Genomic DNA, 27,042 nt, shown 5'->3' with positions numbered 1-27,042 from the left:
GTTAGACGCTGAAGTGAAGTGTATGTATTTTAATCAGAGGCATTTTAAGTGGTGCTGGTCATGTGCTGCCACCCATTTGAAATGAATTTGAATGTGATTGGTTAATTTGTAAATATAGCTACATCACCAATTCTATGAGGCTGTGTGTGTGTGTGTGTGTGTGGGGGGGGGGGGGGGGGGGGGCGTGTGTGTGTGTGTGTGTGTGTGCACCCAGGCTAAAAAGGTCACATGGTGGTGAAGTAAAGGTAAATATTAATCTCTCTTATTTTGTTTATTTCATAAAAACATATTTAAACAGCGGTGTGTACAATTTTACTTCCATTGTGCATTCTATTGAGAAACTGATTCATCTGATTAATTTCAAACTACCGCTCACATTCTGGCTCTCTCTATACTTAATTTCAGACAATTTAAAGTAATGTCAGTAATTTTAGCAGCTAAGATGCAAACATTCTGAAAAGGTTCTCCGGTAAGCATTCATGTTCAAAATCTGTAAGCTTCAGATATCCTACCCCTGCAGATCTTTTGCCATACAACTGCAACAATTTTCAACAACATCAGATGAATAGCATTTTTACAAACTACTGTACACCAGAAGTGTAGAACTAAAGCAACATAATGGTCAAGACAAAATTATTGAAAGTTTAATTATGAATGTGTTGCTAGATGTGCAGAGTACAATTAAATATATCAAAGAGTCACAATGAACCAAGGCATCGTTTATCAGATCAATGGCAACATTACAGAAGCTCCATATGAAGATGGTTTACAATGTCAGCTCAAAATTCCTTTTGAAGATCTGAAAAGTAAAAAAACAACACAAAACATGAAATTAATACAATATTAAACCCCAACAACTGTTTATTTTATCAAACAAAACCCACCACTCTTTCTGAGAAGTTCTCCTTTCCGTGACTGAGAGACACCATCCAAAAATTTATCAAAATACTTGATGTATTTTGCTATGCTGGTTCTTTTGTAATCTGTGAAAAGATCGGAATTGAGTCTTACGTTATTCAGTGTTGCTTTCTGGTACTTTTAGGTACCAGAAAATACAAACAAGGAAAATTAGTTATTCCATATATTTCAAGTGCAATCGCTAAGACAACGAAACATGCTTTGTAACTTTGTAACATGAGGAAAAAAACAAAACAAAACAATCAAAAAACAATTTAACACAATCAACAGTGTTCTTAATGATCACCTGTTTTTTTTTTTGTCCATCCCTTTCATTATTTCTACACATAAGTATAATCTGTTCAATCTTTGAATAAATATGTGCAAATCGGATTTGTTGCACAAACAAATGAATAATATGGACCAAAATTCATATTCTATGTTAATATTGATTTGAGAAATGATTGCCTCGTATTGGTTTATGTCCAAAAAAAAAAAGGGTAAGCAATGTGCAAGGTGTGGATGACTTCCTCCGAATGACATAAAACAACAAAAAGGGCAGACTTTTGTCACCTCTGATCTTCCGTTTCTCTGCAGCTTCTTCCTCATTTTCCTTTAACTCTACATTTTCATCTTCCACCTCAGCTACCTTGGCCTGATCCAACTCATCGCAGAGCAAACTACAAAGAGATTTAAACATCAATTTAAAACTATAAAATACTGCATCAATAGTGGACATGTAACATTAGATATGAAATTGTTGCTTACCTGATTGTGGGTACGTTGAAGGGATCAAACGTATCCAGTTCTGTGAGGTCCATGGGAACAGAGATGCGCCCTGAGCATAGTAAAAAAAAAAAAAATAAAAAATAAAAATTGAGAAAGAGTGATTTAGTCACATTGAGACAACTTATAATCATGAGAGGAAACTTTCTCATATTTACCTGTTTTAGGATGGACACTGAAGGGGCTCTTGAGTAAATGATTCACCCCTTTACTGACGTTGACGTCGAGTCGTGGGTAACAATACTGCAACATGATTTCTTTCTCAAAGTGCTGGCCCTTCTTGGCAGCCGCCTTGGAAGAAAAAGCATGTCATTAATCATCTTATCAAGAAAATTGCAATTATTTAAAACAAAGAAAATCACCAACCTGTTTCCTGCTGGCTTGTTCGATGACGAGTTGCCACCGTTTCTCTGGGTTCTTCTCATTTTTGAAGTCTTGCTGTAACTCTTTTCGAACATGTAGACACGAGTTAAGGGCCAGTCATTTTTACATGCAACAACGGAAAAAAAAAAAGGTACAGATTTGACATACACTGCAAAAAGGATATCTTCAGGCACAAGGGCCAGTACTTGCTCTACAGACTCCTTGCGGCCCAGGATGTCCTGTTGCTGCAGTGCATACATGGAAAAGTATCGCTCCACAACTGTCAGAGATTCTCTGATGAAAGTACAAATAGAGACTTAGACAAAAAAAAATGTTTAGTTGAGGTAAAGGAAAGTGTAGGTGTTACTCCACTAACACGAACACCCTTGAAACCAGTATAGCGATGAGTCTTGAACGCAAACGACAGGACCACGTCTTGAATTTTACTATTTAATAAAACACAAATAAAATACAAGTACGTCCAATAAAGATCAAATCGTATGGTCAAAAAACTATGTCACTTCTATCGTGAGCTGGTTTCATCTGTTCCATGTCCAACTTGTTGCCGTTCTATCAATGCACATTCGCGAGTCACGTGACGCTACAAATAAAGTAGTTCCAATAAAGAAATAATTAAACAATTTGTCTCTTTGTACTTTTCAACCAATAAATTCTAATATACGCATAAAATAATATTCGCCATTACTTTTAACTAAATTATCCAATATCAAACGTGTAAATATGACTAACGACGATATACAATATATAGAACATACTACAAATTAACCAATGCACAATTGGCCCCTACATTATCCGGCCCCTAATTGGTTAGGCAGGCAGGCTAAACAATTAACACTTCTAACAAAACATCAAATTACAATAGCTTTGTTCATAAACAAATTATTGAAAATCCTCCTCTCATCATTTCTTTTCTTTTTATAAAGTTCCTCCTTTCTGAGCTGCTTCTTCTAGCAAGCACAGTTTGTTCACTGGTCTCTCCAGTACGTTGGTCTTGGTTCGTATCCTGACTCGTCGCACCATTCCACTTGCGTCCGGTAGAGTCTCGACCACTCTCCCCAGGAGCCAGGAGTGGCGAGGAGAGGTGTTATCCACGAGGAGTACGACGTCTCCGACTGAGAAGTTTCGTCTTCTTGTTGACCACTTCTGGCGCTCTTGAAGGAGTGGGAGGTACTCACGAGTCCATCTAGTCCAAAATAAGTCTGTCAAGTATTGTACTTGTTTCCATCTTTTTCTTGTGTATATGTCATCCGCGTTGAATATACCAGGAGGCATGTTAGGTTGCGATTTCAACAGCAATAAGTGGTTCGGTGTCAGAGGCTCGAGATCGTTTGCATCATCGGAGATGAGAGTGAGTGGTCTTCCATTTATTATACTCTCAACTTCACACATCATTGTCTGTATACAGTCATCATTCATCACTTGCTCTTTTATGATGGAACCGAGGATTCTTCTGACTGCTCGAATTTGCCTCTCCCAAATCCCGCCTTGATGGGAGGCTGCTGGGCTGTTGAATATCCACTGGATTTCTTTCGGTTGCAAAGTTCTTGCAATCTTGTCATTGTTCAGTTTCTGAATTGCTTCTCTTAATTCCCTTTCAGCTGCCACAAGGTTTGTGCCGTTATCAGAACGCATGATGGTAACTTGACCTCTGCGACATATGAAGCGTCTAATCGCATTTATACATGAGTCTGTGTCAAGACTATCTGCCACTTCTATATGCACTGCTCTCAGTGTGAGACACGTGAACAGCACACCGTATCTTTTGACTGTAGTCCGGCCCCGCTTTACCTCAAAGGGCCCGAAGAAGTCAACACCAGTATTTGTGAATGGGGGTTTATCCGGCAGGAGACGATCTTCGGGTAAGTTTGCCATTTTTTGCTCTCCAACCTTTCCAGTCATCCTGCGGCATACAACACACTTGTTGATTATCCTTCGGATCGCCGAGTTGGCTTGTGGAATCCAATATTTGAGTCTTAGTTGTGCCAACACATAATTGCGTCCGGCATGTCCTGTCCTTTGGTGGATGTCTGTCAGGATTAGTGTGGCAACTCTGCTGTGCTTCGATATGATTGCTGGGCGTTTGGCATTTTCTGGCATGGCTGACTTGTTGAGCCTTCCGCCAACCCTCAAGGTGTTCTCGTCAAGTACAGGATCGAGTCTGAACAACTGACTGTTACGACGAACTTGTCTTCCCTTTTGCAAAATTTGGAGTTCGTCACTGAAATGTTGTCTCTGGCTGTACTCGATTATTTCCAACTCTGCGGCAATTAAGTCATCCAGCGTGAGCTGTTTCTTTTCCATTTTTGCTTTATAGTTTTTCATGTCACTTTCAATCTTTGACCTTTGCTGCTCGGGGTCCTTTTCTTTTTGGTTATTACGCTCCAACTCTTTTCTTTTGTCTTTCAATTTTCGCAAAGTTTTCCTTACTTCTAAAATCCACGACACAGCTCTTTTGAGTTTCTGCCACTCTGAATAGTAATTAATCAGCTTGTCCAATGGTTCCACTTCGTCTTTCACTCTGATCATGTTAATTGTCTCTATATTTTTTATTTCAACATCATCTTGCAGACTTTCTTTCCTTTGCATGGGTTGCTCCGGCCAGTCACACTCATCCTTAAGCAAGAAATCTGGTCCGTCAATCCATGCTTTTAATTGTGTAAAATTCTTGGCCTTGACACCTCTACTGGATAGATCTGCTGGGTTTTCTGTGGTTCTGACGTACTTCCACTGTGAAGGTTTGGTGGCTTCTCGGATAATGTGTATTCGATTCGCCACAAAGGTTTTGAAGCGAGCAGTATCGTTGTCTATGTATCTGAGCACTGTAGTGCTATCGGTCCAGAAGATGGGTGGCTGTAGTGGAATTTTAAGTTCTTGGCGTAACATCTTGTCCATCTTCACAGCGACCACTGCTGCCGTCAGCTCTAGTCTGGGAATAGTAACCTGTTTGAATGAGGCTACTCTTGACTTGCCCATCACCAGAGAACAACACTTCTGTCCTTGCTTGTTCTTCAGCAACAGATAAGATGCGGTACCATATGCGTACTCTGATGCATCCGAAAAGTGGTGCAACTGTGCTGAAACAGTGTGTCCAAAATTTGCAGGTTTTACGCACCTGTTCACGTGATAGTTGAAGAGGTGGGTAACATCTTCCTTCCAGCTCTTCCAATCCTTTTCATGTTTCTCACTGATGTTTTCATCCCATCCGTGTTGCTCTCTACACAGATCCTTCAGAAGAAGTTTAGCTGGCAAAATAACAGGAGACAGCAAACCAAGGGGGTCATAGATTGAGTTGACAACTGCCAAGATTCCCCTTCTGGTCATCGGTTTGTCAGGCAGTTTAATGCTGTAGATGAAGGTATCTGTTTCTGTGTCCCACTGTATGCCAAGCGTTCTCTCCACAGGTAGCTCTTCATAGCTGAGATCCAAATTTTTTATTTGAGCTCTGTGTTCTTCCGGTACTGACTTGAGCACATTTCTGTTATGACTTGTCCATTTTGTCAAAGTAAATCCGCCTTTGGCACACAAGATGCAAAGGTCTTTAATCAATGTCACTGCTTCCTCTTCTGTAGCAACACTTTTCAAGCAGTCATCTACATAGAAGTTGTGCAGGACTGTTTGTACAGCTTCGGGTGATGCAGTGGCTTGGTTATCCTCTGCAGTTCTTCTCAGTGCATACGATGCAACGCTTGGAGATGAGGTGGCTCCAAAAAGGTGAACTGTCATCCTGAACTCTTTCAAGGGCTCATTAAGCTTTCCGTCTGGCCACCAAAAAAAGCGTAGAAGGTCTGCGTCATGTTCTGGTACCTTCACTTGATAAAACATTGATTCAATGTCGGCAGTCATTGCAATTGGCTCCTCACGAAATCTCAAAAGGACGCCAATTAGCGTGTTCGTCAAGTCAGGACCTTGTAGTAGTCGACTATTCAGGGACTGGTCTTGAAAAGATGCGGTGCAATCAAAGACCACTCTCATCTTTCTCTTCTTGGGGTGGTAAACCCCATGGTGCGGTATGTATGACATCAGGCCATCGTCTCTGTTCAGTTGCTCAGTTGGGACTTGAATGGCATATCCCTTTTCTATGATAGCATCCATGAAGGCCTTGTAGTCTTCATAGAAGTTAGAGTCCTTCTTAAACTTCCGGTGCAAACTCACCATGCGCTGCTCTGCCATACATCGGTTGTTCGGCATGGGTAGTTTGACGTTCTTGAGTGGCAATCCCACACAGTAATGTCCATTCTCATAGGTTGTTGTTTTTTCCACAGATTGCATGAATTGTTTGTCATCTTGTGACATCTCTTGCTTGTCATCATAGATGCGCTCTGGGAAGTCTGTGTTGTACTGCTGTACCAGTAGCTTTTCAATTTCCACCACTGTGATCCTATTCACTGAACAACGCTGTTTTCCATCATTGTCATTTGGTTCTTTTCTCACAGGACCATTCACGACCCAGCCAATAGCAGTTTTCACAGCGTAAGGTCCTCCGTCCCGACTGTTTATAATGTGCCATGGCTCCATCGCTCTTGAACAATTTGCTCCGATAAGTATGCCGACTTCCGCTTGAATCTCTGGTAGGTGTACTTCACGGAGGTAAGACCACTTTCGTATTTCTGATTGCTTGGGAATGTTCGAGTTGCGCACTGGAATGTCACCATGAGTGTACGCCTTGGGTAACTCGATATACATTCTTTCTTCCAGTCCACAAACCTCCAAGTCTGTTATTGCATAACTACTTATGCATTTCGGTCCTCCAGATTTGCCTTGACTCATGGTGCTCAGGAGTATTTGGGTTGGTTTCCCTTTAACATTCAACTTCTTGCGCAGGTCTTCTGTGATGAAAGTTGCTGTGCTTCCCGGGTCCATAAAAGCATACGTTTCTACATGCTTGTCACTCTTTCTTGATTTGATTTTCACCGGTACTATTGACAGCACACATTCACTTTCTCCGGCCCCAATGAGGCAAGCAGACTCTTGTGCAACTGCAGCCTGTGGGCTAGGATCTTCTTCTTGAGCATCACTGTTCTTTTCTTGGGAGGCAGAATCTTCTTCTCTATGCTTATGGAGGATGTCCGGGTGTTTTAATTTACACTCTTTGCATTCAGTTCTTCTCTTGCAGAATTTGCTGATATGTCCCAAAGCTAAGCATCCAAAGCATGCTCCTTTGGACTTCAAAAACTCCACTCTGTCTTTGTAGGGTTGATTCTTGATTTTGCTGCATGTGGCTAAGGTGTGAGCTTGCTGACAATACATGCATGGCTTCTCAAATGCATTTACTTTATTATCTTGTTTCGTTACCTTCTCTTCTTTTCCTTTGACCTTTTCTGTGGAGACATTCGTTGCAAAACTTTTACGTTTTTCTTTCTTAACTGTGGGCTTTTCAATGTCATTTTTTCCATAGGTGTTTGAGTGGCTGTCTGGAATTTCACCGAAGAGAGGGTCTGTTACTATTTTTGCTTGATGCTCAATGTAGCTCACGAGGTCATCAAACTTTGCTCTTCTGCCTCGCCTCTCTTTGATGTTGTAAGCTTCAGCACGCCATCGCTCTTTAAGTTTGTAGGGCAACTTTGAGACCACAGTTCGTAAGTTGGTGGGGTTGTCCATTTCCTCCATTGATTCTATGTCCTCCATAGTATTGCGACATCCTACGAGGAACATTGCGTAGGCATTTAGTGCCTTACTGTCTTCAGACTTGATCTGCGTCCACTTCAACACCTTTTCTATGTACGCACTGGCAATTCGTAATTCATCTCCATAATGTTTGTGAAGCAGTTTCTTTGCTTCCTTGTAACCTCGACTGGGTGGCATATGAACACAGCTGCGTACCAGTTCCTGAGGCTCATCACTTGTAAATTGCTCCAGGAAGTACAATTTGTCTCGATCGTTGTCCGTCTTCTGTTCTATTGAATGCTCAAATGCTTGAATGAAGGACTTGTAATGTAATACATCACCCCTAAACACTGGGATATCTTTGGTTGGCAACTGAGACTGCTTCTGCTGCTTTACAAGCAACTCTGTGATTAGATTCTGTTTTTCCATGACCTTCAACATGTTATCTTCTCTACATGTGTTGGACTGCAAGCTGAAGTCTTGTCGAACTAATTGTGCTGCTTGGATGCGCGGCAGTTGTGGCTGTCTGTGAAAGTTCACGTTGTCCCGTTGAAGAGACGGCACATGAGTCACTTCCTGTTTCACAGTTCCTTTGCTTCTTGCCCGCTGCGCTTGGCTCACACCATCTTCTGATCTTTCATATTCGTTAAGCACCTTCAGCTTTGCACTACTTTCTGCCAACGCAGTCTCAATCTCAAGTTCTTCTTTTTTAGCTTTAATTTCAGCCATTTCTTTCTCCAGTTGCTGCCTTTTCCTCATTGCCGCGGCGCGCTCCAACAATGCTGCATGCTCCGCTTCTTGTCTCGCACGTGACGCCGAGACTCTAGACCATGCTGATGAGTTGCTTACTTGTGACCCTTGTGGGACATCAGCTTGTGATGCACTATCATCTGGTTGAACACCATTTTGCAGCTCCTCTTCAGTTTTAAACTCCTTCTGTTTTTGCACATCATCTTCCTGTTGATAATTTTCTTGACTATTTTCTTTTAAGTAGGACATGTGTGTAGTAGCTGCAATCCACTCTTTAGTTGTTTTCATAAAGTGTCGTATGGGTTCCATTTTGGGTTGAAACCAATTTTCTTGGTCAAATATTTGCTCATCTTCAGGTAAAAGGCTCATTATTTCTTTGTTGTGATGATTGAATTCCTCTAACAAGCAAATAAAGTCTTTTTCCATTCTTTCTTGCACCAATGCAACGTTTTCCACATCCTTCATCAAAGCTGTCATTACATTCATTCTGTTAGACAACTCTCTTAATCTTTGTCTTCTCAGGGAAATGCATCTTTGCAATTTTTCTTCCATTCCTTTCTCTGTTAGCCTACGTGACCTCCCTTGTTCCAGCTCTGTTGTATTTATTACACATTGAAACTCCTTTTCTTCATCCATTCTATCAATTGCGGAGTGGCTCATTTTGCATGCAACGTTCAAAAGCACCGTTACTTCAGTGGTTACTTTTCTTCATAAAACGAATGCAAACAGTTTCTCATTCAATGCCAAGCTCTGCGTGGACGAGTTAAAGTCGTTTCGTGTTTATCCGCCGGTGAAAGTTACGTGTTACTTTCGTTTTCAATCACATCGGCTCCGTGCAGCTAGTTAGCTTGCAGCTAGCGCTAGCTTACGCTAACTTTAGCTTCGTTCGTCGTAGCTTTCTATCTTCACCCCTTTTCTAGTGGGCATAAAAGACACGAAGATTTCTCTTTACCTTGCTTCGTAGTCTCAACGGATTATTTCCTTTCCTACTTCCAAGCTTCTCCCGTGTCTTGTATCCAGCCGCCTTTCGTCCTGTCCGGTGACCGTTCCTCTCTCTCTCTCTCTCAGCCACTTTTTTCTTCCCACAGTCCGGAGTGGCGCTAGCTTGTTAGCGAGTTTTTTGACTAAATGTAGGTGTTACTCCACTAACACGAACACCCTTGAAACCAGTATAGCGATGAGTCTTGAACGCAAACGACAGGACCACGTCTTGAATTTTACTATTTAATAAAACACAAATAAAATACAAGTACGTCCAATAAAGATCAAATCGTATGGTCAAAAAACTATGTCACTTCTATCGTGAGCTGGTTTCATCTGTTCCATGTCCAACTTGTTGCCGTTCTATCAATGCACATTCGCGAGTCACGTGACGCTACAAATAAAGTAGTTCCAATAAAGAAATAATTAAACAATTTGTCTCTTTGTACTTTTCAACCAATAAATTCTAATATACGCATAAAATAATATTCGCCATTACTTTTAACTAAATTATCCAATATCAAACGTGTAAATATGACTAACGACGATATACAATATATAGAACATACTACAAATTAACCAATGCACAATTGGCCCCTACAGAAAGTATCAAAACAGGATAGCCCTACCTAATAAAGGGATGAATTGGCTCTGTGAGCACCACTTTCTTCACAGTCTCCTCACCACCCTGTGAAATGACAAACCAGACGAAATATTGACTTAGATTTTAGAATGACGAACCACACGAGCAAATCGACAGGACTCAGGCAGTTTCAACTTTTAGTCAATGTCTTGCATTATTCATTTAGCAGGAGTAACAACGCGGTTACCTTGACCAAACTGAGGTATTCTGCCACTGCGGATCGAGCAGAAGCCGAAAGGGTCCTGGCAGCTTCATCACACACCCAACAATGAACCCCTCTTCTGCCAGAATAAACCCACAGGAGGTGCTGAAAACCAAAATCCTCTAGAATAATTAACATAAAATGTATTACATCAAAGTCCATATTCTTTTAGATATTGAAGAAACACATTGACCAACAGTGACCTACCTCGAAGAGCTCTGTCCAGGATCCGTATAGCGATGGTCATCAGAGTCCAGCACTTGGAACAAATGTCTGCAGCACTATAATAAAATTTTATGGTCGTTTTGACAATCAATGAGTCAACCACTCACCAACAGAAGTAAAAAACATGGATGTTTGAATAACCTGCAACAGCTTCTGACATCATCATAATCAGTCATGTCTATGTCAAACACCAGCTCTTTCTCCAGAGCCTGGAAGGTTCCAGACTTCACCGTGTTATGTTGACTGGGCTGTGAGCAAAAATCAACAAACAATTGTTACAATCGTGTGACACACTTCCCAGTAGGATTGTACCATCATACTCTGTGACTATAGACTGCTCCAATGTCAATTTTGTAAGGGTTCATCTTCTGCATTTCCTTCTCCAGCTCGTTCTGCGTGGTAAAAGACTGGTAGCGGACGTAAATGTCGTCTTTGAGGGTGAAGGAGAACTCTCGGTTCTGGAAATAGTTTTTCTGCACTGATGTCACAAATGGAGGGGAAATACATAGGATACACGTTGTCACTGCATTCACCATCACAAGTGTAGCCTGGACATTATAATGATATATCAACAGGAACGTAAAACAACAACGGTTGTATGGGCGCTCGCTCACCTCCTCCATAGTTGAGCCAGCGGTAGTACTGTGTGAAAGGAAACAGTCGACGGTAGTAAAGCGGTAGTAAATCCGGCAAACTCGCTGGGTCATAATTTAATGACGATGACGACATTTCGCAATATATTCAGGATGCAGTATCGCCGTTAATCTAAGATTAAAATGTCGAAATGACTAGTTTCTCCACAAACCCAACAACAACTCCGGGTACTGCTTTGCGACGAGCACAACGCGGGAAAATGCTTCAATAATCGCACAGAGCCAATGAGAAAAGAGCCTAGAAACGACGTCACCGGAAGTCGAAATGTGAGCTTGCAAAATTGATGTGTAGCTAAGAGATTTTTATTATAATCTATTAACTAAATACACTATTACAAGACTATAAAAAAATATACGCTATCGTTCAATTCTTAGCTCTCTGCTTTTGAGACCGGTGTTACCGAATTGCAATATGGGTAGGGGAGGATTTCGCTTGGTGGGATATGTAGTCACAAACGGCCAAGTGCAATGTCATACGTGCTTCCGCAGCGGCCATATTGTCAGGGGCGATTTTCGCTTCGAATGAAATGCATGGACATTGGAAATTGTACCTAGTTCGTTTCTCAACTAATTTCACGAGATTTATTTTTTTTTATTTTTTTTGGTCAATGCCAAAATGTGTACTATCAGCACAGAACATTATAAAAAGTATTATTGAACATATACGACATACTTGTGACGGATTATTATAGTTTCCTTTTCGTAATTGTAAGGAAAGGTTATTCACAGTTTTCTTATCGTAATTGTAAGGGGTTGTGCTCAAATGTTTATTACTCATAGCTTCCCATCCACACACACGGTACACACTGACGACTTTGCCCCTCCTCGGTTTGAGTCATCGCAGGCACACTGATAAAAGGGGGCGTGTCGTATCTACCTACGTTAAAATCTATGTATAGTCATGCGTGTGGTTTTTAAAACATGAGTCAAATTTTAGGTTGAATTTAAACTTTGTGAGATGTATTGTACCTTAAGATAAACCTACTTAAATATATATTTTTTAATTGTTAACGGGAAACACCCAGGGTGCAGAGGTCCATTGACTTGAATAATAGTTCACTTTGGTGTGTTGATAAAGACTCACGTTGTCCACCTATAGAGGGCAGAAGAGTGCTATCTATCGGATTCATCTATTGTGTTGAAATATACCTTTGTTGTTTTATAATTTAATATATAGAAAAATGTACTGAGTCTCAAACGTAACGTAGATCACTGAATTAAACATTATAAATGAAAGTATTCAATATAAAAAATTAATTTACATGTCAAATCAATAACCATTAAAAGAGCTTGACAAAGACAACAACGCTTCCCCAGTTCTAAATGCATGAGAGGTATTTTCAACCCAGAATATAGAGTCCAGATGTGAAGAGAAATGGATGAGGGTTTCAGCTGCAGAGAAAGGAGAGGGGCGAAGGCGGCCAATGTTTTTCAGGTGATAAAAAGCTGCTTTTGTCACAATTTTAATGTGTTGGAAGAAGGTTAGATTATTTTCCGTGATGACTCTGAGGTCAGTGGCGTGATGGTGAGAGAGTGGAGTTACCAAAGGTGAAAGTCTGGAGTTCGTGAGGTGAGGGATTTGGGACTTATTATGAAAACATCAGTTTTGGAACAGTTATGCTTGAGGACATTTGTTTGCATCCAGGAGCTATTATCAGAAACATTTTGTACAGTAAAGTGATGTGAGTACCTCATTATTCACAGTGGCAGGCATCATGAATTTGATGTCAACCAATCACAGACCCCCCTCTATACATTTATGACATCAAAAAAGCCAAGGGCCTCTATGACAGCTGATCACTCAAATTATGTTGTGCTCAAGTCATCATGCTCTACTTCCTCTCAAATGGTTGACACTTTAATATTTTTTGTTACTGTATACTTCAGATTGATGGAGCCATCTGTCACATTTGGCATTGGCAAGGCAGCACTGGCCCTCATTTGCCTTGTTTGAGCGGTACGTACTTGTTCTATAAACACAAATTAGGCAGTGCGAATTTGGTCTTTATATATACACTGCATCATTTTGTCTGAGCGTCTGATCGTTGTACTGAGATACAACAGGGCTTCTGGGTGTCAAACTACAAACATTTGTTAGTATGATGCCACATTTGTGTTTCACAGGACTTTATGTTGTCCTGATCTAGGAACTGATCATAGCTTTTATAATGGTAATTTCAATTCCGTCCAATGAAGGCCTTCAAGACAGACATTAAAAACATTATAGTTACATTACAAGTATACAGTACAAAAAGCTTTTTTAAAAAAATAAAAAGGACACAGAAGTCGATGTAATTTTTAGAGTTTCCTCCTTACATAATGAGTAGGAGTAGGATTATTGATCCTAAGCCCATAACAGCAATATGGTGTCACCTCAAATCTGTGTGGTCTATAAGCTCCAATCAAACAAATGCAGTTACTTTCTCAACTCTTCGCTCAAAGGTTAATCCACCTGAAATAAATATATGACCACCTTCCTTCATTCAGTGCGTGAGAGAAGTCATGACATGCTTATTTAAGACTGTTTTCAAAACAAATACTATGGACATACTATATGTGGAGAAGTTGCCTGACGTGTGACCTTGTTGTTAGCTGAATACTTTGTATCGTAATGCAACCTCTTTTTTTATTTTATTTTATTTTATTATTATTTGTTTTGTGGCTTTTTTGTTGTTTTGTTTTTCTTTGGGGGTTCAGTCGTAACGAAATATTCCAATGGGCTCCTTCATAATTTGTATATCTTTGACACTTGCCAACTTAAGGGAAATTTACTGTATGTTTGTAATTAAAATGGAAAAAGGAATAAGGGTTCTGAAAATGGATGGATGGACAAAAAAAAAGACAGATACATAGGCCTTTCGGTCTACATTATCCCATAACAGTTTATGTGCAGCCCGCTTAAAATGTTACTTAAAAATAATAATAACAAAATAAAATATTATTATTATTATTATTATTATTATTATTATTATTATTATTATTATTTATTTATGTATTTATTTATTTATTTATTTTACTTCTATCAGAAATGATTTGTGCATGTTATCTTTGCCTGATCAGAACTGCCGTTTTCCCCATACACATAATGCGAATTCAGGCAAAAGCGGACATCGAAGGTGGTATAGCCTAAAATTCAAATTTCGCTGCAGTTTTTCTGCCTATAATACAGGGTGGGTGCAGTTCCTCTTTGTGACTTAATCTTAATGAAATGACATTAAACGTGGAAATCCTGACCCGGAACGATGGGCGGGGTCGAGACGTCTTGTGCACGACGCTCGTCTTGCTCGCGCGGGCAGGCACACATCACGCCCATTGGCTGGCGTCACGCTATAAAAGTCCCGCAGTGCTCCGCTGACTTTATCACCATTCACCAAGAGTCAGATTGAAAAGAGACGCCGAATCCGTCACCGCGTGGATTTAGAAAAATTGTCCGTCAACGTTTGCACGCTGCTGATTTTCTCATCGTTGATCATCAGCATGAAGGAAAGACGCCTCCCGCAGCCCTTTGTCGCGCGCTGCAAATTAGTGCTGGTTGGAGATGTCCAATGCGGTAAAACGGCCATGCTTCAAGTCCTGGCCAAGGACTGCTACCCGGAGGTAAGAGATTTATTTCTGCACCACGCCATCATTGGCGTCAGCATCAGCAACAGCAGCTATCAGCATCGACATCCTTTTGAACTACGATTAGAGCGGAGACGTGTTTCTGATAGATTAAAAATTCACGTCCTCCATCACACATCAAGTGTTACGACAAAACTTGGTATATGCAAATTGGCTATTATGTCTATCTTAGTCACGTTTAATGAGAGCGCGATGCGATTCAATATAAACGCTGCCAATTTACAAATATGATCATGCTCAGTGTTGGTTGAAACTAGACGAATTCAAAGAATAACATGGTGCAAAATTGCAATGCATCACACGAGAGCTGCTTCTAATATTTTGACATATGCAGCTTGATATACAGGTTTATAGCTACCCCAAAAAAACTGGCAATAAAATCAGTTATTTGGCATATTGCAAGTCAAGCAAAGAACAAATTCTTAATCATGACTGATACATGTCATCACATTGCAGTACAATTCGAGCTACTCGTTTTAATTAATATGAGTTACATAAAGGTCTCTTCCTCCTCCTCCTCCTCCTCTCTAGACGTACGTCCCGACTGTGTTTGAGAACTACACCGCCTCAATGGAGCTTGATGGCCAGCGTGTTGAGCTCAGTCTTTGGGACACATCAGGTAAGAATGCATCATTCTGTTGAGTGATATTTAAGTTAAGTCATAACCCCTGTGACCGTTGGTGTTTCAGCACACGCATCCACTTGATTAATTTCAGAATTCACTGTTCATTTTTGAGGCACTAGTTTTAACCTTCTCACAAAGGCAGTCTGCCTGGAGACAAGGAAGGGCTTCAAACAAAGCTCCAGGTCATTTAGAGTTAGACAAATAATGTTGCTTGCACACGTAGTTATGTTGCCCCCCCCCCCCCCTTTTTTTTTATTGCTTGTTAAACAACAAAGCGTGTAACATCAGTTTGAGATCTCTAGGGTGTTCATTCAGGTGGGGCGAGGGGGAAGGGGGGGGTTCTGCTACCCATACAGTATAGTCGATGTCATGCCCTTCTTTAGAAGATAAATCCACAGTGCCTCTTTTTGCTATAGTGTTTCAAGGCATGATTAATCAACAATCTATTCCATGCAGTCATCAGAATTCCTAATTGATTCAGTCACTATTATGACCATCCCTTCGTCAACGCTAATCAGAACAAAACAGTTATCCCCATATTAATATTAGGGATGTTGGATACCACTTTTCCGTCAGACTAATACCAGCATGAGAAGTCATTCTTTGATTACTCACCGATTCAGAGTACTGGATCTATAGTACTTTTCATATATTTTAGGCCTATAAAGTAAATTTAACACAATGACAAAAAAAAATTGTGAACACAGACCTTTCTTTCTGACGCAGATAATAATTAACTGCTGTGTCATATTGCCATAGTATAGATCACTGGTTAATAATAATAAATAATACATTTTATTTGTAAAACACTTTACATTTGAAATCAAACCTCCAAAGTGCTACAATGAGTACAACATAAAACACAATAAAAACAATATATTAAAAAGCACCAAACAGTGGAACCAATAAAAACACTGTAAATAAAATAAAACAATCATAAAATTCAAAGCTACGGCACAATTATTATTATCATTATCATCATTATTATTATTATTATTATTATTTTTATTATTAGGGATGTTCGATACCACTTTTTTTCAGACCGATACCAATACTCAGAACCTCAGTACTCACCGATACCAACTTCTGATACCAGTAGTACATTTTGACAAATAAAAAAAAATCATTGAAGATATTTTTAAACAAATATATTTTCTTTAATTTTGACCGAAAAAAACAAAATAGCACAGTCACTCTTCAATAGTCTTAATGCTCAAAATAAAACACAAAAATGCTCTTTTAGTTTAAGATTCACAATTTTGAAGTATTTCCAAACCGGTGAAGTTTTGGTGAAAAACTGCTGCAAGCTAGCGCCAGTTACAGGCAAGGAGGACTCACTTAACGTCTTCCCCCTCTGCCTCGCTTGTACTCGTCTGCGTCACGTGTACTTGAAAAAAGGCTGGTATCGGCCCGATACCGATACCTGGTATCGGTAGTCGCCCATCCCTTATTATTATTATTATTATTATTATTATTACCGTTTGTGTTAGATGGTGTTTCTATTTGTGGTCCTTTCCCATGTTGACAACTGAATACATAACTCATAAGTAGGTGAAAGGCAGTGCATGGCACACTGACATAATGAAAAGTGTTATGTAAATAAGATCAATAAGGTAAAATCTATCCACTCCCTTATGGATTTCTTTCATAACAGCATCGACTGCGGCATTCTGCTCGGAGGAGGTTGACCTGTGCCAGTTGGCTTGCGGAAGGCTTGTTTTACTGAGGAGAATGGCTTGCCTGGGCCATGCAGGGGGTGGAAGTGTGTATGAGTGTGTGTCGTATCCTATAAGGAGAACAGAAGGCACAAGTGAGGACACTGTGAGGAAACAAATTCATGAACTCCTCGCACCTTATGCTCTATGCAGCTGAATAACGCCTTTGTGTGTTCATTTCCCATTGAGCCAAAACTTTCTGGTCAGTCAGTATTACTTAAGAGATATTTACAGTGGCAACAAAGTCTCACCACTCACTATATAGATTTCATTACTGACAATAAAGAGAGTCCATGTACTACATAATGTGAAGATTTGTTGGTGGTTAATGGAACAATCTTCATAAAATGAAAAGGCAAGATGGAGATGGATTTCTAAGCTTTACTCGTTACCCCGGGTTTTCACCGGATGCGGTTGCGGTGCGGTTGCGGTGCGGTGCGTCTTGACTGCGTGCTCCGGACGGGTCAATTTTTTTGTCAATCCACACCGGCTCCGCACAGCTGCGGTCCGGCAGCTCCATCGCCGCCCACTTCCCAACGTGTCTCGCGGGACCGCGCGCGCGATCATGTGGCATTTCACAACGACAAACATACAGAAAGTCTGTGCTCAACAGAGAAGCAGAAAAAGAGGTGGACTTCTTTTGATTTAACATTTTCTTCTTCTTCTGCTATGAGATTCCATGCAGCATCCTTTTTTTGGTTGTCCTTGTAAAGTATATTAATAACGAGAGTCGGGTCAGTGCGGGTCCACTCTTTATTTCTGTCTTCTGCGTCCGGCTGCAGCTCAGTACGGCAAGCGAGACGGGCACAACAAGCAATCGCGAACATCAAATTCACAATACATTACAGTCCTTATAAAAAGGATGTGCCGTGTCATATATTATTTTGTGGTTTTCCACCTCCAATATAAACCTCTCCTCGTCCATGTTCGCTGGTGTCTAAACCGTGAATGAGCACATGGCCCGGCGACGCCCACGTCACGTTTTGCTGAAAAACTTGCGAAATAGGAGCTGGCGAGTGTTTTATTCTGAAAGGTAACCGGAAATTTATTTTGAAACTGCCTCGGTCTTCCTGTCCCGCTCGATGTGTTTTGTGCTAGCTTGCCATTTGCCGGAGGCCTACCGCTGCGGCGTCCGGCAAAAATAGAAAATAGGTCTATCCTTCCAGTCGACACGCAACGCACCCGCAAGCGATGTAAACTGCACCATTCGAATGAATGGAATCTAATTGCTTGCGTCGCCGGACCGCACCGCAACCGCACCGCAACCGCATCCGGTGAAAACCCGGGGTTACACATGGCAAGCTGCAGCGACAACACTTCCTGATCCACTATCAGCTGACTAACACGAGCCAATCAGACGCTAGCAGACTTTAGGTCAATGCAAGTGGATGACTGAGAACAGCAGATTCAACACATCAATTTAGCAACTTGTACCCAACGCTTCAAAGTGCAAATGCTTAATATGATATGGTTAAACTCTGCTTAAGCAATTACTATCTCCTTATTTGAAAACCCGGCCGAAAAATATTGGCACAAACATCCATCCGATTTATATTTATATTTTTGGAATTTTTTTCTCGCAAACTGCAAGTATATTTCTCATAAATTTGCGTAGTTTTTTGTCACCATTTTGCCACTTTATAATGTCACAAATGTGCGAGTTATTCTCGTAAATTTGTGATTTTTTATTTTTTTTTTCTCGTATATTTGCGACATTAAAATTTTTTTTCCCCTCCATAAATTTGTGAGTTTCTCCTCGGTATATCCCCCCTCTAAAAAAACAACAACATATTTGTACGTGGCCCTAATATAAGACTTAGACCTAGACTTAGACTTGACTTTATTGATCCCTTTGGGATGGCTCCCTCTGGGAAATGTACATGTCCAGCAGCAATGAGAACAGATAATAAAATAAAAAATAATTCAATCAATAAATAAGGTTATTACACCAGAGATTGAATTAATAATAATAATAAAATGAAAAATAAGAATTCAATAAATAAGGTTATTACACCAGAGATTGAATTAATAATAATAAGAAAAATAAAATAAGAATTCAATCAACTCCATATACGTGGACAGCCACTCATTCATTTTGTCTTGGCAGTAGAGAGGGCACATTTATTGAATTAGCTCATGTTTATGTTTGGTTTGTGCAGGCAGGCAGGGGGCCTTTAATGTGTGTAGCTGGGTCATAGTGGGTGTAAGACATTGTTCTTCTCTTCGATTTCTCTGCCTCCTCTTTCTCAGGCCTTACATCATTCCTCGGGTGTTACGTGAAGCTGGAGATACTGACAGTTGTATAAGTTGTGTTACGGTTTTCTTTTTGCTAGAAACTTGCATACAAAGTATCCATTTCTGATATACTTCTCTGTCCTCATATTTAGAAGGAAATATTGTGGCATATTTTTACACCCCTCCGGAAAAGTGTTGGAAATTAAATCTCAGTTTTGTGTGAGGGGCAGAGCACAAGACAATAGAGGGCGGACATCCTGTCAGACTGCTTTTAGCACAGGAGCATTCCTGAGGCTAAAAATAGCGTCTAGGTAGTTATTTTTCTGTCTATCTATCTGATTCAACTCTAAGTGGTTGTTAAGTTATGATCGCTATGTAGAAAAAAAATACAGCATGATCAAAAATGTTAATTTTTGTCCTTGTTACCTAGAATTTTAACACATCAACTGAAGAGCTGTTTATAACATTTCATGACCTCATTTAGGAGGCCTCTGAATCTATTTGAGGTCAGGCAGTGGACATTTAATTTTTTTTTTATTTTTTTTTTATGCTTAGCGTCAAAGTGGAGGCCACGATTTGTGTCTTGCATTGCTTGCACACTGTAATACAAACAGTAGATGTGATATGATGACACCCATGTGAAATTTGCATTCCACTCTTCCATTCAAGGTTCCCCATACTACAACAACGTTAGGCCCCTCTGCTACAGTGACTCAGATGCAGTGCTCTTATGCTTTGACATCAGCAGACCAGACACAGTTGATAGTGCGCTGAAGAAGGTAACCACTTGCTCCACCGTGACTATGAAAGTTGTATTTGAAATGTGCCAAATCTTCACCCTACGTCGCCCATCTAATAAAAATGAACTGTTTTTTCAGTGGAAAGCAGAGATTCAGGACTTTTGCCCCTGCACACGGATCCTGCTAATAGGTTGCAAGACAGACTTGCGCACCGATGTGTGCACACGCATGGAGCTGTCCAATCAGAAACAGACGCCAATCTCCCATGAGCAGGTGTGTTCTAATTCCTCTTTTTGTGTCTTTAACTTCCATTGTGTGTTGGTGGAGATCAACTAGACTTCTTCTTTTTTTTTTTCTTTTTTTTTTTTTATTCTTTTTTTTTTTTTTTTTTAAAGATTGATCTGGAACAATCTGTCATGTCTTAGTTAAAGGCGCAGTCTGCCGGATTCACTCAGGAAAATGCACTTTTTAAATACCGGATGGACACACTTTAACTTTCTCTCAGTCTACACATCTGTGTTTATGTTAATCTTTGGTGGTGATTTCGTCCTAAACCCCCCAGCCTGTATTTTGCCATTTTGTGTTTATTTTGTAAACAGCGGGACGTTTCTGTTGAAAGACAGTGTTTACACCCCTCCAGCCAATCGCAGAGCGGGGGGTGGCGTGTCGCGAACGTGTCGGCTGCGTGACGTCACTCCCGCGGCAATTTGAAAGCACGCAAGGATAATTTTTTTTTTTCTTCACTCACTCATTCACACACGTAAGCTTCTGTGAGTGAAAAAATAACAATAATCAGTGCGTGCTTTCAAATTGCCGCGGGAGTGACGTCACGCAGCCGACACGTTCGCCCGGCCCCGTTTGCGACACGCCACACCCCCGCACTGCGATTGGCCGGAGAGGTGTAAACACTCTTTCCACAGAAACGTCCCGCTGTTTACAAAACAAACACAAAATGGCAAAATACAGGCTGGGGGTGTGTGGGGGTTTAGGACAAAATCACCCCCACACGGTATGAAAAGCCCAGATTTATAAATTGAGAAGTAATTTGTTTGTTTAAATCCTGTATTTAAAAAGTGCATTTTCCTGAGTGAAACCGGCAGACAGCCCCTTTAATGTCATTGGTTGAAAATAAGACATTACATGTTATATTCAATGTTTATCAGTATTTTTGGAGTTTAATATTTTCTACCCATCCATTTCATTTGGCGTCAATTATATGTGATATATGTATATATCTCCAGCGAATAGCGGCAGTTGACTGTAGAGTAAATATAAAAGTTGCTTAAATAGATATATTGCTCCATCTTCTGATCAAATCGGTGCTCGGTTATCTTTTTTTTTTTTTTTTTAACTCACCGATCATGTTATACCTCACCAATCGATGTCATTTATGCTTCCGGGCAGGGCTGTTCCTGGGCCAAGCAGCTTGGAGCTGAGGCCTACCTGGAGTGCTCAGCCTTCACGTCAGAGAAGAGCATCCACAGTGTCTTCCGTGCGGCGGCCTTGGCCTGCATGAACAAACTGCAGCCGGCCGACAAGCCCAGTCCAGTTCGCCGCCTCTCCAAGAGACTCCTACACCTGCCCAGTAAGACAGAGATCATCTCCTCCACTTTCAACAAGGAGAAGTCAAAGAGCTGCACCATCATGTGAACACACGGTGGATGCACACGAGGACAAGTGTACTGCTGACGGTTCAGCCCAGTGATGTGGGTTTCTAATAGATTAGACTCTCTTCACCCCAAATCCAGCCTCACTTGTCCCTATATATACTGATCATTTGCTGCTGAGACAGATCAACTAGCCCGACTCCTTGCAAGGTTGCAGTAAGGGAGGTCATCCAAGCTCTAAGTGGATAGGGCGAATGCTGCATTTAAACACATTACCTTAATTATCACCCATTTGAAATTCTAATAGCAGTGCCATCGCCATCCATCTGTCTGGAAGGTATCGATATCAATTCATCAGACACTTTATTTGGTACACCTGCACAATCTAGTGAGTATGTAGCAAAAATGAGAGGCGTTGATTCACATTGGTTACCTTCGTTCTCGCCTTGCATGCTTGCATGTGTGTGGTGTGCAACACAAAAATATGCGGCAGAGTCTCAGATGAATTTCCCCCAGAGGGATTATAACAAGTATAATTAAAGTGGAAGTCAGCCTTAAACATTTATTGACAATATTATGTTATATGTGACCTTACGAGTCTAAACATGACATTCTGATTAATGTTACATTTGTGGAATAAGAGTTATGGAGCAAAATCCAGTCATTTGTGTCCATCTCACTGAAGAAGACATCACAGTTGCTCAGGCAACGACCAATCACAGCCCACCTATTTTCTGAAGCTGAGTTGTGATTGGTTGTTGCCTGAGCCCTGAGCAACTGTGATGCCATCTTTAGTCGACAGCAAGTGGCAAAATGGCCGCCCCGTGGTTGATAAAACAGCTCGATTTTGCTGCTTCACTCATAGTCCACAAATGTAACATTAATCAGAATGTCATGTTTAGACTAGTGAGGTCACATATAACTAGGGATGGGCGAGTACCGATACCAGGTATCGGTATCGGGCCGATACCAGCCTTTTTTCAAGTACTCGTGATGCAGACGAGTACAAGCGACCGATGGCAGAGGGGGAAGACGTTAAGTGAGTCCTCCTTGCCTGTAACTGGCGCTAGCTTGCAGCAGTTTTTCACCAAAACTTCACCGGTTTGGAAATACTTCAAAATTGTGAATCTTAAACTAAAAGAGCATTTTTGTGTTTTATTTTGAGCGTTAAGACTATTGAAGATTGACTGTGCTGTTTTTTTTGGTCAAAATTAAAGGAAATATATTTGTTTGAAAATATCTTTTAGTGATTTTTTTTTTTTTTTTGTCAAAATGTACTACTGGTATCGGCAGTTGGTATCGGTATCGGTCTGAAAAAAAGTGGTATCGAACATCCCTACATATAACATATTATTGTCAAGAATTTTTTGGGAGGGTTGACTTCCCCTTAAAGAAATAATAAAGATACACTGTAGTTTAGTTCTAGACATGTTATATCGAAAAAACGAATAATTTAGTCAGACAATGACAATCAACATTTCCTTAGAAAGGTCAATACAGCTCTTGTATTGGAGCTCAGGTTGTGCAGTTGTACCTAATACTGTCCAATATGTCACAGGCAAAGGTTAAATGTCTTACTGTTGCTTTGCCTCTGGAAATGATCTCAATGTTGCCATTTTGCATTGTTCATGCTTACTCCTGTGATTGGCCCCATGTCGAACATTGATCCCAGAAGTCCTTGAAGGACTGTTTCGCTTGCTGTCCCTTTGCTGTTTTTTCATTTGGATTAAGGCTGGCAGTGGAGAAAGTAGCAAGGGTAGCGTTTAAGCAGGAAGAGCGTTGGTTTGCAAAGGCATTGGGAGGATGAACTCAAGGGATGAGATGTGACTCAGCACTCACGTGAGCCTTCCAGTGTCGAGGCGGCATTAACTGTAAGCTTTGATTTTAGTGCATCATCTCAAGACGCCTGCGATCCATATCCCAGCAACATTCATGAAACATTCCTGTTGACACCAATTTCACATGGTCCTTTAAGAAACTTGGCCTGTAGCTTGGTTATGCAACATTTTTTTTTCTCCCTTTGCCTTGTTAGCATTAACACAAAAGTCCTGACTGAGGTGATGCTGATTAACAGGGGTGGGGGAGCATAATCACTCAAATAGGCTGGTCCTGTTTGCAGAAAGACTTTTCCATCTTATTCTTTTCCCACGTGTCGTTTTCGAGTTCGCTTAAGCACATTTGCAACAAAAAATGTGTCTTTATATTTCTCCTTGCTATTTTGAGTGTTTTCGCTATCTGTCGCTCTTCCTGTATTCAATTGAGTCTTCTGGCGTTAGTGTCTGTTGACAGCTAAGCTAATGGAGGACTCGATGATTTGTAGGTCTGCACCAAGAAGACCGGAGTTGTCGGGTAATAGAGAACACTGGAATTTAACATGTTGCTTAGCAACAGCGTGCAGGGTTCCTGTCTAGCATGGAGATGGAGGGATGATTCTGCGAGCGGGTGCTTCACCTTTCATTTGTAGCATTAGACAGAAGCCACGGCCAAGGTGACGTGGTCTGCTATTAAAAATCCCAATTTTAAAGACATCAATCGGTAGCACGCGAGAGAAGGGCGTTGGAACAACTTCTCAAATGCACCTATAATTCCACAGTTGTTTCGAGAGCATTCAGTTTCCCACACAAAATATCTGTTTGCTCCCTTGCTTGTTTTTTCTTTCTTTCTGTAAATAGGCTATCTTTCCTTGCCTGTTTAAAAGAATGTGTCAGTGAAGTTGACAATAATGTCTTAAATTATTAACTCAATTCTGTATTTGTTATTGCCATACTATATTTTTCATCTTCAAATCTTTATTTAAATAAAAATATATTTAACAAACCATTTTGTGTCAGTGTGTAATATTGTGTAAAATACATTTCCTGCTTGGTTTTCAACACCAGCTTTATTTTATTATTGAGACGCATTTTTCAGATGCTTTATCAAATTAGAGCAAAGATATTTGTGTCATCTAATTGAAGGCACCAGATGTCTATTTTGTCTCAAGCAAAAGTGATAATATTTTTCTGGTCAAGGTTGTGACATTTCATTTTACCATCTAATGAAAGGCCAACTCATTCCTATTAACCTGACTGCAATGTCAAAGCAGTGTTAATGAAGTGCATGCAGCCAGGTTTGCACTCATAGCGCTGGATCATAGTAATGATGTAACGATATCCAAATGTCACAATAAGATATTATCATGATATTGTGGGGAGTTTGGCGATATTTAAAAAAGGTCACAATATTGTAAAAAAAAAAGAAAAGAACTCATTACTAAAAAAAAAAGCACAATATTGTGCTTTTGTACACAACAGCAATACATATAAACTACCTTCAATCTCTAACACTTAATATTGAGGCACTTAATCGCTAATGCAAGCCCACATTGAGTTCCTCTACATATTGACTCGCTTCAAAGCATTTTACAATCCCCTTCATCTGACAATTAGTGTATTTTAAACATTGAAGGGCCAAAACATACCTAATGAAAATTAAACTGCACTAAAAAACGAGCCACCAGAGGATGCTATAACTGCACAAATAGAAATCAACCTGACCTTTTTAATTAACAGATGTGTAGCTTTTATATATCGTGAACATGACGACGACGATATTGTGGCAGTTTTAATATCACGATATCACGATATGGCCGGTATCGTTACAGCCCTAGATCATAGTGTGCTGTACGAACATCAAGCAACTTTTCTGTCCCTTAGGGGCCGTGTGGCCTACAATCAGATGAAGACGTGTCAGAACGAGTCTGTAGAAGCGATGCCACTGAAGCATGAGCACAGCCTTGGGGATCAACCCTTCCCCCAGTACACACACGCACATGCATGTCCAATGCCACATACTGTATATACACTATGTGTCAGGTTCATCAATACTGACACTTATATAATAATTTTACACAGACACAAAAAGGAGAGAAAGACACCGTAATACCTTTTAACACGCTAGCGAGGAGAGCAGAGGAGAACTGTGCCATACAGTTCAACCCTATGCTTCTAAAACAGTCCCTCTGCCCCCTCTCTTTTTATTTGAATCATCTGGCACACAAAATGAAAATAGGGAGGGGAAGCGAAAGAGATACTGATTATCTTCTCCATCCAGGTTCTTCTTTGACGTTCGATCATGACCTTGCAGAAACTCAATAAACATCACGTTTCATGCAAGGGCACTTTCGATTGCCAACGGATGCATAATTTCCAGATCTTCAAGAGCAGTTTTGCTCTCGCTAAAAACACTATATTTAATATGAATGATTATGAAAACTTAGCAAATGTATGATAAAACAATATAGTTAAATCAATCAAATCATCTTCTGCAAATCACACTTGTTAGATAATTATTCTTAATTCAACAATTATTCTATCATTCCCCCCTTTTTATCCTACATTTGCTACCACAAAGAATATCATTAGAAAGACCTCCCAATGGCTTTACCCCAATAAATCATAAATTCTTCAGCAAAGAGGAAAATCAACACCTGCCTAACACACATTCATATAGACAGGAATATTAATGCAAATAAGAAGTGGCGCAGGAAACAGGTCAGTAAGAGGATAGAGGGTCGTCACCAGTGTTGGCCAGGTCATCCAGCAAGCCCGTGTTAACCCGAGATTCATCCTGTCTCACCAACAAAGGGAATAAGTCATTGAATTTAGAATTTGTAGGGGTTATAGCGGCGGATATAAGGCGGTTGAGGAGAAGGCGAATGCAGGGGATCATTCAACAACCACCAAATGGCAAGAACAACAACTGAGGCGGCAATGGAATCCAGAATAGTGAAACCCAGATTTTTGTACTCGCCAAACATGCTATCCCATCACTCAGCACAGGCAGAGGTGTCCACACCTGAGTGCTCCTTCATCTTGTGGTTCAAGGTGCGCAGGCCATCTATGGCCTTCGAAAGAGCGCCCTCCGTGGCGGTATTTTTGGCACGTAAGTGCAGCAATGGCTGCCAAACATAGCACAGACCCCACCTTTTTCAGCAAGGAGCATATCGACCGCAGTGCGGTTCTGGAACGCCATGAGTGAGGTAGCAGCCAATTGTTCTCGAATTGCAATAAAGCCAGTCTCAGTGTAATTTCCCAGTTTTTGAACATTGTAGTGGATGTAGTTGATCCGACCGCCATTCTTGTTGGGTGTTATCCAATTAAGAATTGACTCCAACCCTGCTGCAATCTAGTCAACCAACTTATACTCATCCGGTACTCCCCGTGGCATGCCAATGGAGTCAATGTAGGTCGGGTCCCCGTCCCCCCAGGCAAGCAAGTGCCTTCCAGAACGTCGGAACCGCGACCCCCGCCCTCCAGCAGGCCGGAAGAGGAGCCCTCCCCCAACAGGCTGGAAGCCAGACTCCAGGTTCGTCACAGCCAATCGGATGTCTCGG

At 40.7% G+C, this 27,042-nt stretch overlaps 2 protein-coding genes across 2 annotated transcripts; one reads left to right on the top strand and one right to left on the bottom strand.

The window, feature by feature from the left end:
* Window positions 1–622: 622 nt before the first annotated feature.
* Window positions 623–11,502, bottom strand: prim1 (DNA primase subunit 1). Its single transcript, XM_077512658.1, has 13 exons — window positions 11,087–11,502; window positions 10,793–10,950; window positions 10,614–10,720; window positions 10,455–10,528; window positions 10,233–10,369; window positions 10,032–10,090; window positions 2,231–2,340; window positions 2,050–2,141; window positions 1,842–1,974; window positions 1,666–1,735; window positions 1,471–1,577; window positions 885–983; window positions 623–799 (listed from the first exon to the last, which is right to left on the bottom strand). Exons 1-13 carry the CDS (start codon window positions 11,199–11,201, stop codon window positions 780–782), a joined length of 1,281 nt encoding a protein of 426 aa, XP_077368784.1. The 5' UTR covers window positions 11,202–11,502; the 3' UTR covers window positions 623–779.
* Window positions 11,503–14,310: 2,808 nt separating this feature from the next.
* Window positions 14,311–24,488, top strand: LOC144013592 (rho-related GTP-binding protein Rho6-like). The gene is made up of 5 exons (XM_077512657.1): window positions 14,311–14,722; window positions 15,278–15,365; window positions 19,991–20,100; window positions 20,200–20,334; window positions 21,466–24,488. The coding sequence occupies exons 1-5, from the start codon at window positions 14,603–14,605 to the stop codon at window positions 21,709–21,711; spliced, it is 699 nt and encodes a 232-aa protein (XP_077368783.1). The 5' UTR covers window positions 14,311–14,602; the 3' UTR covers window positions 21,712–24,488.
* The last annotated feature ends 2,554 nt before the right edge of the window (window positions 24,489–27,042 follow it).

Source organism: Festucalex cinctus, chromosome 2, assembly GCF_051991245.1.
Source record: "Festucalex cinctus isolate MCC-2025b chromosome 2, RoL_Fcin_1.0, whole genome shotgun sequence".
Taxonomy (NCBI): Eukaryota; Metazoa; Chordata; class Actinopteri; order Syngnathiformes; family Syngnathidae; genus Festucalex; species Festucalex cinctus.
This window is presented reverse-complemented; position numbering and strand designations above follow the sequence as displayed.